The 14496-nt window shown below is 35.9% G+C and overlaps 2 protein-coding genes across 3 annotated transcripts; one reads left to right on the forward strand and one right to left on the reverse strand.

Moving 5' to 3' along the window:
• Positions 1–1740: 1740 nt before the first annotated feature.
• LOC107604899 (syntaxin-22) lies at positions 1741–4938 on the reverse strand. Of its 2 annotated transcripts, none has more exons than XM_088492018.1 (7): positions 4539–4938; positions 4371–4467; positions 3927–4069; positions 3683–3751; positions 3366–3523; positions 3170–3270; positions 1741–1891 (listed from the first exon to the last, which is right to left on the reverse strand). In XM_088492018.1, the coding sequence occupies exons 1-7, from the start codon at positions 4865–4867 to the stop codon at positions 1862–1864; spliced, it is 927 nt and encodes a 308-aa protein (XP_088348144.1). In that variant the 5' UTR covers positions 4868–4938; the 3' UTR covers positions 1741–1861. The 2 variants fall into 2 exon arrangements, with proteins under 2 accessions (XP_088348144.1, XP_016162098.1); XM_016306612.3 differs by lacking the exon at positions 1741–1891 and adding an exon at positions 2413–2836 and having other exon boundaries at positions 4539–4934.
• Positions 4939–6551: 1613 nt separating this feature from the next.
• On the forward strand, positions 6552–7370 carry LOC148562735 (protein FAR1-RELATED SEQUENCE 5-like). Its single transcript, XM_088490975.1, has 2 exons — positions 6552–7234; positions 7322–7370. The coding sequence occupies exons 1-2, from the start codon at positions 6552–6554 to the stop codon at positions 7368–7370; spliced, it is 732 nt and encodes a 243-aa protein (XP_088347101.1).
• Positions 7371–14496: the final 7126 nt, after the last annotated feature.

The raw sequence follows: 14496 nt of genomic DNA on the forward strand, positions 1-14496 counted from the left end.
TATTAAAATAATAAGGGAAATAGCATTTAGATGTGCGCATAAAGTTTATAAGATGTGATTATGTCAAGAAAGAATATATGTATAGCCCAAGTGGGAGATTGTTAGGAAATTATTTTAGTTTCCTAATTTGTTTATGGGCAATACATATATTAATTATAATCACAAATTATGCTATTTCAAATTAAATGACTTATATAATGGTGATCTCATTTATTGTTATAAATGCTAAATTGAATAAGTCATAATTACTTTTGATTTGGAATTAAATGAGAATAAAACCAGATATTATCTTTTGTATGTCCTTTAGATAATTTTATCTTTTGGATTTTAGATATATTATCTTTCGGACTTTAGATACTATTTTATTTGGGTTTTAGGGTTTAATGGGTGCCATGCTCAAATATAAATAGTGCCTTCAGGGTTTCGGTCCCTAATATACCAAAGCTGCCTTTGTCGCTCTTTCTCCCATCAGAATTCAACCCTACTAGGGATACAAAAGGTTTTGGTTGAGGAAGATCGAAAGAACCACAAGACTGAGACAATCCTTCCGCCAATTTCTGATTTCTAATTTCTGTCTATGACTAAAGGTACGCTTCCGCATTATCATATATATTTTTGGTGATTCAATATGGATTATCTGAATTAATAAAATAATTTATTTCTACAAAAATAACTATTTCTTATATTGATTGTGTAAAATAATCATTTAAAAAAATAGATATAATTCAATAACTTTTATTATCAATATATAAAAATTAAATTCTAAAAAATTATTAAAAAACATAAATTTTATTAGATAAATGTATAAACCTCGTTATGTTATCTGTCTAAACTAGAGGTAAATACCAAATCGGTATTCGAAAGATTTTGACGCTGACAAAATAGTACTTGATCTTTGTTATTGACAAAATGATTTTCGAAAGATTTTAAAATTTGACAAAAACGACCAACCGTAAGTAGAGTTACCTGGAGTCAAAGTTTAGAGATGACGTGTCAGTTAACAATTATAATAATTACAAAATTTACTCACTTTTAATTTTTATAATTTTAAAACATTCAAATTTCAATTTTCTAAAAACCCTAATCCCCTTTCTTTCGAAACCCTCATATTTTCCCCTTCCTCATCATCATCCACCAATTTTCTTCTTCTTTCCCAATAAAATCCTCTTCATTTCCATTCGTTGCCGCCTTTACCTTCCTCCTTTTTCCTCTCCTAACCAAAGATGCTTCTCTGATACTCAACTCCTTCTTCTCAAGACTCCACCCCTTTTTCATTTCTCATTTTTTTTCTCCACCTCGTAGTAACCAGACCCATACTCAAAATTCTCATCAACACAACTCACAAATGGGTTTGCGTTGATGGCATCACCAACACCAATGGCTCCTCCATGATTCAGATCGTAACCAAACTCCAAGTTGAGGTTCAGAGTCCTTGCCTGGTTGTTCATGTTGTTGTTGTTGTTGGCATCACCATATTGATACAGAGGAGGATGATTACTCGATTTTCAAATGGGAAGAGGAGGAAGGTTTAGAATAATGTTGCGAGATTGTTGAATGGAGTGTTTGTCATCCTTGTTGGGAAAGTTCACTTTAACTTTCTTTCCGTGAATCTTACGACATTCTCTGTCATAGGCTCTGGCGGCTTCTTTGGTGGTGTTGAACGTTCCAAGCCAAACGCGAACACCTTTTCTTGGATCGCGAATCTCCGCCATCCATTTTTCCTCTTCACACGCCTTCCCAATCGCAAACTGAACCATTGTCTCAAGAACAGATGGTCTTCCATTAGATGCCTTTGCAGCAAATCCCACCCTCTCTGCCGCTATCACCATCACCACCACCACCACCACCAACACAACCACAACTACAACCACAGAGCACCGTTAACCACCACCTAATTCCCAAAAATGGCATCATTGAGAGAAAAAAGAAGAAAAAAAAAAGAGATTAGAGTTTTAGAAAATGATAATGATTTATTAAAAGAGACAAGAATTTTAGAAAAAAAAAGGATTAGGATTTTTTTAAAAATTAAAATTGGAGTTTTTTTAAATTATAAAAATTAAAAGTGGGTAAATTTAATAGTTGGTCACTTTTGTTAAATTTTAAAATTTTTCAAAGATCATTTTATCAATAACAAAAGATTAGGTACCATTTTGTCAATGTCAAAATCTTTCGGATAATGATTTGGTATTTACCTCGTCTAAACTATTTTCTCTTTTGTACGAACGTTTTGCCACGTTTATAAAAATACAAAATAAAAATACAAGCTTTCCTCAGGCAAAAGAGAACGTCTGGAAGGCAATTAACTACTCTGTTTTACAGTACACTACCCTCTTTGTTGTTATCTCACATTACTTAATCTATTTGGGAATTGGGATGCCAAATAGATATTTCAGGGTTCGGAGAAGAGCAAAATTACGCCAGAAAAACCAGCACAAGCACTTGGCAATTGGCATTAGGATACTAATCTTCGAGCAACATCAACTGCACATTCTATAATACAAATCTAATTACAAAATATAGGCAATGCCTTTCTTAAAATCGCCTTACCAACAATCACTCCTCCAAGTTTCAACTTCCAGTTGCTAATTCTTTGCTAAGATATACACTGGCGACTGCAGAGGGCAGCAATACACTCAACACATTTCTTTTAGTCAAAACATTCTTCACACTACAAAGCACTCATGGATTCAAAGATTTATCAAAATCATTCTCGGAAATGTAACACTGAGGAAATAAAAGAAATTTGTTCACTTTTGTATTCACTCGCACCCTAAATAATCAGTACAACAAGTACGATCACCACAATCACCACAAAAATTACAAGCACCCACCAACACTGCAAGGCAACCAAAAAGAAGTCATATTATGGGAGGATGATGGGTATAACACTGATAATGTCACACTACTGCAGGTTCTTTAGTGTTTTGCATACTTTTTCTTTTAGAGCCAACCAAATCCTCAAATCAGTAATATGATGTATGACAGTATGAGTAGTGTGCAAACCAAATAACGCCATTTCTATGTGGAAAACGAAAAAATATCCCATTCTGAACAAAAACTGCCCATTTCAAACATGATTTTGAAGCCATTATATTCTTATTATGTGGATAATGCTTAAATCCATGGTTGTGTTAGAGCTTATTAGTATGTCAAGGTTTTTGTGACTCACCCATGAGGTTCTAGATTTCACACTTTTGGAAGCTTTTGCTAACTGAACTCTCGCTTGGGTTGTTGCACCAGCAGAATTATCGATGTTCGATTGAATGTCATCTATGGCAATATCGCAAACAACATGATCAATGTTACAGTAACAAGAATGGAGTGATATATAAAATTTATTTCTTCACAGTGATAATCTTATTTACCAATAACAACCCCTTGGTCATGAACAAGAACAGCCAGGTCCTTGAATATGTCATTTGCTTGTCCGATTTGTTCTTCTACCTCTCTAATACCCTGTTCTCTTTCTTCAATCATGGCCTCATTGAAGGAGATTTCATTATCCAAGAGAAGTACCTCTTGCCTGCAATTTTGGTCAATTTGAGTTTTTTGAAAGCAATTTTTCAAAGCATTCTAAAATTCAAGAAATAAGCTAATAAATAACTATGCATCTGCATCACAAAGATGCATGTCGTTCACCTTATCAAAGGATGAAAGATTAATAAATATCTCGCAGAGTTACCTTCTTTGCTCCCTCATAAAAGGTTGGCTTTCCTGGTCTCTCTCACCGGATTCTTCACCAGAGCCAGAGCTGTTTACAAACACAAATATGATAGAAGCGAGCTGAAAACATTTCAATGCGGCCGGATAAAAAAAAAGAGGAAACAAAAATGAGGAGTATAATCAGATTATGAAAGTAAAAATTTCATTTTGAAGTATTATTGAAAATTTATTTATGCATCAACTATTGTGCAAAGATTGTTAACCTTGTTGGAAAAGAAGGCGGAGGGGCAGTAGTAGGGGTGTAAGTCGATTCGCGCTCGGATGCAAGCTGCTGCACTTTCTGGAATTCCTGCAATGTGGTTTGGAAATCTCTTGCTAGCTTAGCATCTTCAATTTTCTTGTTAGCCTGGTTTCACAAAGCGAGAAGAAGTTTCAATATACATTCCTTTTCCAATAACCAAAACCAAGATCATCATACTAAGTAGCTTCTAAATTCCAACATAGTTAAAGAATAACGACTTGCCATTCACTAAGTAGCTTCCTAGGGTTCAAATTCAAGTTCAAGGAAGCTTGAATTTTCGTTTTGAAATTTCCAAATAAAAAAAAAAAAAAAAAAAAAAAACCGAATCGAAGTTCCAAATGATGCAGAAAAATGCATAAACAACAAATTAACGAAATTATAACATCAAAGGTAAAGAAGATCAGACATTGGCACCAGAAGCATGGCGATCAGATTCACTCAACGACTTGAGCTTAGCAGAAATATCCTTCACCAGCTTCAATATCCTCTGTCTCGTGTTGTGCCTACAAAAGAAAAACAAAATTTACCTTGTAAGAAAACACATCTCAGTGAAAAAATGGAAAAGTAAGCGTACAGCTTCTGGCGGTGGTCGGGAGTGTCTTTAACGGTTCCAAGAGAATCAACGAGGCGGCGGAAAGTGGCGACGGAAGTGTTGATCTGGAAGATTCCGGCGGCGATGACCTGCGACGGAGACTGGCTTCTTCGCACGGCTGCGTTAGGGCCGCCTTGGATATCTTGGAAACTCATTGCTGAAGAAGAAAAAGAGAATAGGAGGGTGATGATGAAGGCAAAAAAGAAAAAGGAAATGAAAATGGTTAGAAGGTTTGAGTTGTGAATGAGTTTGAAGTTGGACGAATTGGGAAATGGGAAGTGGCAGCTGAAGAGCGAGAGTGAGGAGATCATGTAGAGGGAGTGACCCACTTACCCACCGTTCTTTCGTTGTCATTGGTCAATGGGTTATTTAAAAAGGAACAAGAGAAGGAAATGTTTTGTGTAATAAAAGTGGTAGTGGTAGTGGTTAGTTAGGGAGACAGAGGGAAGAAAATGGTTATTCTGTTGTTGTAAACTTGTAGTCCCTACTACGTGGAACCTCTTCCTTTTCTCCGCTCTCAGCGTTACGTAACATGCGCTTCCCCTGTTAGTAGGGATAGCAATGGGTATTTATTGATCTGCCCCCCTCTTCTCTCCAATCATTTTTAGGAAATTATTTTGTTTTCGTCTCATTTTTTTTTTATTATGGATCCTCATTTGTTCTCCTCCTGTGAGGGAGGCAGATATCTATGAATATTCGTTGATATTAAATTTTAAAAAATAAAAAAATATTAATTATAATAAAATTTTATATAATTTAATTAAAATATATTAAATAAAATTAAATTTAAACATATTTAATATTATTAAATCTAATTTAATATTATTTAACTGAATTTTTAATTTATAAACTAAAATAAAATAAAATAAAAAAATTTTAACATAATAAAATAACAAATCTTGATTGACAATTATAGCTCGATGATAATATTCTCTTTTTGTAATAATACAAAGAAAAATATTTGGTAACCAAAGAAAATCAGTCAAAAATAGTCATAATTTGTCTTATTTAGTATTCATTAATTATTGTAACAATTAATGAATGCTAAATAAGATAAATTCTGACATTTTTTTATCTTCCTAACATTATTGTGATATAAATTTAAATAATTAGTTAGTACAAATTTAGATATTATGCACATCATTAATTTGTTTTTAAATAAAACAAAAAAATTAAACATATACTTACATCATATATATAAAAGATATTTAAGTAATTTTATTCTAGTAAAGATTTAGCAGGTGCATACCTTAATCTCGACTTCCGTTCTCGTTTATTCTTGAAACAATAATGCTCTACATCCATACAAAAAATACATCCAAGTTATCCAATCATTTTTTGCTAGGCGCGCCTCCCCCATCCCCCACTCGTTTGTGATACACGCGCTACATATCAATGTAAACCTTATTTCCTGCAACCTAAATCTTCTGCTCAACGCAAACCTTCTGCTGCTCTCCTAGTTCTTCTCTGCTTGCGTTCTTCTTTATTGATTTGCATTGCATTCAATGTAATAAGCTTCGTCGTTCTTCTCTGCTCGCATCCATCTTCTTCGTTTTCTTCTTCGATCTGCTTACGTTGCATTTATCTTCTTTCCATTCTTCTTCGTTTTCTTCTTCGATCTGCACATAACATTTATCTTCTGAATCGAAACAATGAATGATTCAACTTCAAATCAGTTGAATGAGAGCGATTTGGATTATTCTTCTGAACAAATCAAGCGGACGAGGTTTGGATTATTTTTTAATCGAATTGAATAGAATGCAATTGCTGAATTGAATTAAATTGAATGGACGCAGGTGTTTAAATTGAATTGAATTGAATTGAATTGAATTGATAATCTCTAAATTGTAGACACAGGTATTTTAAATTTGATTTTATATAATGGATAATGTTCTGTTCATTTAGTACTATACAATTATATCACAATAATAACATGTTCAGTTCATTATGCAGACTAGGTGTGTTGTGGATGAACAATTTATCCCAAAGGTCGGAATGACTTTCAAGACACTAGAAGAAGCTGGAAAGTTCTACAAAAATTATTCCAAACTTGCCAGTTTTTCTACCGAAATAAGGAACACGACTCGGAAGGGAGACGAGATTAAGAATCAACTAATCATATGCAGCAGAGAAGGGAGGTGGAAATCCAAGATATCTCTAACTCTGAAGACAAATCCCTCAGCCGGCATAAGCTGTCCAGCCAGGATCTACATACACATATTAAAGGACGTCAGTCTCTGGATAATTTCTAAAGTTGTTCTGAATGATTCACACCCTTGCTGTCCAGACCGGGTAGAGATGCTCAAACAACACAGGGGGCTAAGCATGTTCGTGCGTCGTACCATCAAAACTAACGAGGAAGCCAGAATCAGACCGAGCAAAACTTACCAATCATTCGTAGCAGCAGCTGGTAGTCACCGAAAACTAAGTTTTATAGAAAAAGACATGAGGAATTACATAATAAGGGAAGTAGGGAATGTTTCCAAACAAGACGATGCCAAAGAATTCGGGAAGTACCTATTAAGAATGAAAGAGAAGGACCAAAATTTCTTTTTCGAGCTCAACCTCGAAGGCGATCACTCTATCAAAAATGCATTCTGGGTTGACGCAAGAAGCAGGGCTACATGCGAGTATTTCGGAGACATGGTTTTATTCGACACCACGTACAACACAAACAGGTATTCGGTTCACCGAAATTAAGTATTTACGTTCACCAAATCTACACATTTCGGTTCATAACTTTGTGAGAGTGTCCATTTATTCAGGTACAATCTAGTTTTTGGATCTTTTGTGAGCGTGAATCACCACGGCTAGCCGACACTTATCAGATGCGCCCCGATAAAAAACGAGGACATCCAATAATTCAAATGACTATTTGAGTGTTGGCTCCGTTGCATGGGAGGGAAGGCACCAAAAGGCATTTTCACCGACCAATGTGCATCGATGCAAAGGGCCATCGAGATGTGCATGCCAACAACAATTTACCGGTGGTGCATCTGGCACATCATGAAGAAGATTCCAAGCAAATTAAACAGCTGCAAGCAACACGAAGAAATCGAACAAGAGATGAGCTACGTCATTTGGAACTCGTTCACAAAAGAAGCATTCAACAGAAACTGGAACAATTTTGTCACAAAGTATGGCCTCGGAGGCAACAAGTGGCTCTCAGGTAACCGAGGTTTTAATTTGAATTATTTTCATATGGTTACTTTATGGGGTAAAACGTGCACAATTTTCGGTTTTACCTAGCTCATGTGTTCTGTTCATTATGCCGAGCCATACGAAGATCGGCATATATGGATTGCAATTTACCTGGATCACCACTTCTGGGTCGAGATGAGAAGCATGACGAATGGATTTTTGACGGTTTAGAATTTCACAAATGAAATCTCGTTGCAAGTATAGTTTCTAAACCAATCACTAATCCTTTCATACAAAAAGTTGTTTGTCACTAAAACAAACCCCTAAAATTTATAAACCGAAGTATTCAAACCTCGGGTCGTTCTCCCTAGGAATTGTAATGAAGTATCTTGTTATCGGTTGTGAGTTATATTTGGGGTTTTGATATGAAGCATGAAAGATAAATGGTAAGAAAGTAAATTAATGGCTAAAAAGGTCTTGGCAAGGGTTGGTGGTCAAAGATCTCTATCCTAATCACTAACCACAATATGAGAATTGGCAAGGATTAATCTCATTAAATCATCCTCTAACTAGTAGTAAAGGAAAGTCAAATGAGCTATATCAATCCTACTCCATAAGTCCTAACTCTCTACTAATTCAATTAGTGAGAACTAGAGTCAATGGATCCCAATCATCAATTACTTGGACATTAGTAACTCAAGAGTTCCTAAGTTACCTTTCCAAGCCAAGAACATAAAATTCTACTCTAAAATCCAACCAAGCATTTCATCAAACACTTGGAAGGCATAAAAGAAAAGCAAAGTAAATTGATAACAAAAATAGAATCTAACAACAATTATGGCAATGAATTAACAACAACAATCAAAAGGAACACAATTATTATGATTTACCTTGAATTGAATTGAAAGAGAAAGGAAGGAACAAAAGTAGATCTACAACAAAATGCAAGAACAACATAAAGGAAATTACAACAAAAGGATGGAAGAAGAATGAATGTAACAACAAGGAATTGAGAAGATAGAAGTAGAAGAAGATGAATTAAAATCTAGATCTAAGAACTAAACCTAATCCTAATTCTAGAGAGAAGTGAGAGCTTCTCTCTCTAGAAACTAACTACAAAGCTAAACTAAACTAATTGGTAACTAACATATGTTTCCCTCTTCACTCCTTGGGTTAAATAGCATCAGAAATGAGTTGGATTGGGCCCACAAGGCTTTAGAATTCGTTGGCCACGTTTTGCTTTAAGTGAACTAGGTGGCAGCAACGGCGCGTGCGCGTACTTTGCTCGTGCGCGCCACCATACGTGTAGCAACTATGGCAAATCTTATATCGTTTCGAAGCCCCGGATGTTAGCTTTCCAACCCAACTGAAACCGCATCATTTGGACCTCTGTAGCTCAAGTTATGGCCGATTAAGTGCGAAGAGGTCGGCTTGACAGCTTTCCGGTTCTTCCATTTCTTCATGAGTTCTCCAACTTTTCATGCTTTCTTTCTTCATTCCCTTGATCCAATCTTTGCCTCCTAAACCTTAAATCACTTAACAAACATATCAAGGCATCTAATAGAATCAAGGTGAATTAAATTTAGCTATTTTGAGTCCTAAAAAGCATGTTTTCACATTCAAGCACAATTAAAGGAGAATATACAAAACCATGCTATTTCATTGAATAAATGTGGGTAAAAGGTGATAAAATTCCCTAAATTCAATATAAGATAAACCCTACAAATGGGGTTTGTCAACCTCCCCACACTTAAACCAAGCATGTCCTCATGCTTAAGCCAAGAGAGAAACAAAGGGTATCAACATTTATTCAATGTAAATAAACTATATGCAACCTAAACTATATGCAATTATCTAAATGGATGCAACTAAATGCAAAATGGTTTTACCTACTTGGTTAAAAATCAATCCTCCAAGTCATACATGTACAAGTAGGGTCAAGATCATATAACGATTCATGAATCCTACCAATTCGAATATCAAAATGAAGTTCAAGTAGACTTGCAAGAAGAACGCTCATGAAAGCCGGGAATCAAGGAATTGAGCATCGAACCCTCACCGGAAGTGTTTGCACTCTAGTCGCTCGGTGTTTGGGGTTGATTCTCTCAATTCTCCCCTAATCATGCTTTCTAAGATTTATTTTTCTTCTAACAATCAACAATTATTCAATGCATGCATACATGTATCATGAGGTCTTTTCTTTAGGTTGTAATGGGGCTAGAGTCAAGGTAGGATCATATATGGCTAGTGGACTTAGGATTTGAATCTTTGATTAACTTAAACTTTCCCACCTAACCTATATAATGACCTATACAATTAAGTACTAATCTAACTACCCATTCCTCACTTTTTCACATACTCATGCATTTCCTTTTCATTTCACAACACTTATGCATTGATTCTTATTGAACTTTACTTTGGGGCATTTTGTCCCCTTTCTTGCTCTTCTTTTTTTTCTTTCTTTTTCTATATACATTTTTTTCTTTTCTTTTCTTTTTTTCTTTTTCACTTTTATTTCTTTTTCTTTTCATTTTTTTCTTTTTCTTTCAAACTATACACAAGAACATCAATGCATAAGGTCTATACATTTAATCAATACATGAGTATGTACCAATTCCCCAATATAAAAATACAAAACACAAACACCCTTTTATCCCAACCAATGTCCCAAAGTTTTCCCACTCTTGGATGACACTCACACTCACTAGCCTAAGCTAATCAAAGATCCAAATAAGGACTTTTATTGTTTTCCGCTTTAAGGCTTGTAATGTGCTAAATTAAGAACAAGTGGGTTAAGCGTAGGCTCAAAATCGGCTAACAAAGGAGAGTAAAAGGTAAGGCTATTTGGATAAGTGGGCTAATGAAATGATGGCCTCAATCCTATAAATGCATGAATACACCAAATAATGGACATAAAGAATCAAACAAATCAAAGATCACAATCATAGGAAGAGAATAATGCACACAAGAAGGAAAAATAAGTCGTTGTAAGATGTAACCACGCAATTAGGCACAAATCTCACTTGCTTATGTTCTTAGCTCAAAAACCATGTTCCAAAATACATTCTTTCAAGCAAGTTCAACAAAAAGTTTTCAAATTGGTAGGTTGCCCTAAAACGGTTTCTTGGAAAGAAAATCATCACCCTAACCAAGTAGTCCTAATAACAAAGAAGTGGTAAAAATATGTACAAATTCTAACTAACATGCAACCTATCATGCAATGCAATAGCTAATCTAATCAAAGAAAATAAAAAATTTGGTGTTGAAAAGGAAATTTCTACCCATGGAGATCGGTCAGACGACCTCCCCACACTTGAAGATGGCACCGTCCTCGGTGCATGCAAAGAAGAGCAAGGTGGACGGGTTGCTACAATTGATGAGCTTCTTCACAAGGTTGCGTGGAGGACTTATTTGGTGCCCCATTTAAAAGTTTTTCCTTTCTCCCTTCTTGGTGGCCAACCTAAAAGGAAAGAAAAAGAAAGAAAATTAAGCCTATAACAAAGATATCAAGGTAATTAGAACATAGGCGGGGCTAATGCCAAATAAGAGTATGATTTCCTACTACATGTTAGCTAAGCATGTGAGTGAGAAAACAATATAAGCTAAGGCATATCATTAAGCTCGATGCAAGAGTAAAGTTAAAGTATGAAGAGTGTGTTGAGCATCAAGTTCAAATGAGAAGAAGTGGGTCATGAAAGACAATATGAGGTCATATCAATGCACAAAGACACAAAAGTCATACAAGATGAAGCATTGATTTAAAAGTTTCATCACCCAACAATATCAAACAAGTCAAGAAGCACCAAAATAATGTAAGAAAGTCTCAACAATTGAGTAGGAAAGTTCAATCACCATTATTAAAATGGAAAACTTAAAAAATAAAATGAGAACAAGGTAAAAAAAAAACAAAATTAAAATACAATGAATGAAAACAAGCAAATGCAATAAAAGAAAATGGAGGAAAAGAGAGAAAAAAAATTTTTTTTTTGTTTTTTTTTTAGTATTTTATTTATTTATTTATTTATTATTATGATATTATTATTATTTTTTTATTAAAAAAAATTTCATTTATATTAAAAGGAAAAAAAAATTTTCTAAGAGAGGAAGGAGAAAAAAAAATTAGAAAGAAAGAAGAAGAGAGGAGGAAAGAGGAAGGAGAAAGGAGGAAGGAGAAAAGCAGGGAGCAAATCCGCGCGCGCGCGCACAGCGCGCTTACGCGTGGATGAGCTTGGGCTCCCAGCACAATGCTGGCACAACGCGCGCACAACTCTCTAGTTTTTGTACCAGAAGTTGCGGAAGTGCAATGTGCGCGCGCGCGCACAGCGTGCTTACGCGCCGATGGCCGTTTTTTTTTTTTGCACCAATCTCAGCATTCTAAACCTCCAAGCATCTACCAAAACACCCTAAAACCTTATTTAACATACTAAACTACCAATTAAACTCAACTATCTAAACAAAACATGAAATTAAACTAATTCTATCAATATGTACAAAAGAGAAAATGAAAGGATTTTACCATGGTGGGTTGTCTCCCACCTAGCACTTTTGTTTATTGTCCTTAAGTTGGACTTATGGGGAGCTCCTCATCAAGGTGGCTTGTGTTTGTATTCATCTTGGAACTCCTACCAATGCTTGGTTCTCCATTGTGCCCCAAGATTCTTCATGGATTGAGCCAAGTCTTGATGGAGTTCTTCACAAGCTTGGGGCTTCCAAAGTTGATCCTCTTCTTGTAATCCGGGATCCCACACTTTGTTTTCATACCCGTCTTGAGGTTGATCATCATTATTAGTCCAACCGGGTGGTGAGTAAGGTGAATTCTCTATATAGTGGCCAACAATCCTCCTAGACCCATCTATTTGAGCACTACTCCAACCTTTATATCTCATGTTTGATGCATCAACCATAATGAGCCTTGATTTGCAACGCCAACCACAAAACCTTTTTCGTTTACGCTTCATCCCACAAAGCTCCCTAAGTTGGCCATCCGTTTCAAGCAAACCATATTCAAGTGGGATAATAAAGCTAATAGAAATAAATTTCACCCACTCAAATGAAGGAGTAGATGGCAATCTAGGCAAAGACAACTCCAAGAGTTTTGATAAAGCGTATTCAATTCCCATCCTCCTTTTTCTAAGGATTTCCACCTCTTCACAAGACTTCTCAATTATAATCCTTTGTTCAACAATTTTATATAAACCTTTTCTCCTACTCAAGTCATAAATGGGAGGGTGAGAAAAATTTACCTCCACATTGCTTTCCGTCTTGTTGGGAGAAGGTTCTTCATGCTCAAAGGATTTTTCACCACTAAGGTTTGATGCTTGATCTTCATCACCAAGGGAACTCACTTCTTGCTCTATCCCATCCAAATCTTCATATGGAATATGTCTTGGAAGGTGTGCACTTTCCTTCCTAGCATCAATTTCAATCATCTTGGAGGGATTTTCTTCAATTCTAGATTCCCATGGAGGCTCCGCATCTCCTAAGTCTTCAACCAATTCTTCCCTTTCTTCAATAATCATAGCTTCCTCCAATTGTTCCAATACAAAGCAACTTCCCTCATTCTCCACCAATCTCTCTTTTATGTTATGCTCGTCATTTGATTCCCCACATGTAGCCATGGGAGTTCCTTGAGAGTTCAAGCATTGGGATGCTAACCGGTTTACCACCTCATCCAAGGCGGCCGTGAATTGTTGCACATCCCTTTTCATTTCCTCTTGTCCTTGAACAAGAACATCAAGGATGTCATCCATTGGAGGTTGGGGTGGATGGAAGGGTTCATCAATTTGGGGGAAGGGTTCATAGTAGGAAGGTGGTTCTTCTTGGTAGAGTTGTGGTGGTTCAATAATTTCCACTCTTTCCACTTGTTGCACAACACACTCCATGGTTGCTTGAAATTGATCCAATGCTTCCTTGAGACGATCTCTTGACTCTTGTTCCTCTTGGATAATATGATTAGGATCATGTGGCTCTTGGATCAATGGATATGGGTAGTCTTCCATGGGAGGTTGTGGTGGAAAGTAGTATTCATCTTGTGGTTGGAAATTTTCATATATTGGAGGTGGTTCATCTTGGTAATAACATGGAGGGGTGGCTCTTGGAAGTGGTGATGTTGAGATGGTGGTGGCTCTATATGTGGTTCATATGGCTCATACGGTTGTTGTAATAGTGGATATGGATGAGGGTCATATGAAGGTGGTTGGTGAAAAGTGGCTTTTGAGTATGGTTGAGGGTTATGTTGAGGGTATGGCTCATAGGCATATGGTGGTGGTTCTTGAAAGTCACAAGGGAGTTCACCATAGCCATTAGATTGATATGCATCAAAGAATGGCTCTTCTTCATAGTGTATTGGTGGAGGTTGTTGCCATGAAGATTGATCATGTGCATGTGGCTCTTCCCACCTTTGGTTATCCCATTCTTGATACACATCTTCATTGTAGCCCCCATTACCTACAACATAGTTGTAATCACACTCATAGCCAAAGTGAGAATTCATGATAGCAAGAGAAAATAAAAATAAAATCAAATAAGAAGCAAGAAAATTAAATCCTAAAAACTAGTAAGAACTAACAAAGAAGCAAAAGGCAAACATATTCACAATATTCACATATATACAATAACCAATAACATAACACCATTGCAATTCCCCGGCAACGGCGCCATTTTGACGAATGGATTTTTGACGGTTTAGAATTTCACAAATGAAATCTCGTTGCAAGTATAGTTTCTAAACTAATCACTAATTCTTTCATACAAAAAGTTGTTTGTCACTAAAACAAACCCCTAAAATTTATAAACCGAA

Source organism: Arachis ipaensis, chromosome B6 (genome assembly GCF_059453495.1).
Source record: "Arachis ipaensis isolate K30076 ecotype BB chromosome B6, ASM5945349v1, whole genome shotgun sequence".
Classification (NCBI taxonomy): Eukaryota; Viridiplantae; Streptophyta; class Magnoliopsida; order Fabales; family Fabaceae; genus Arachis; species Arachis ipaensis.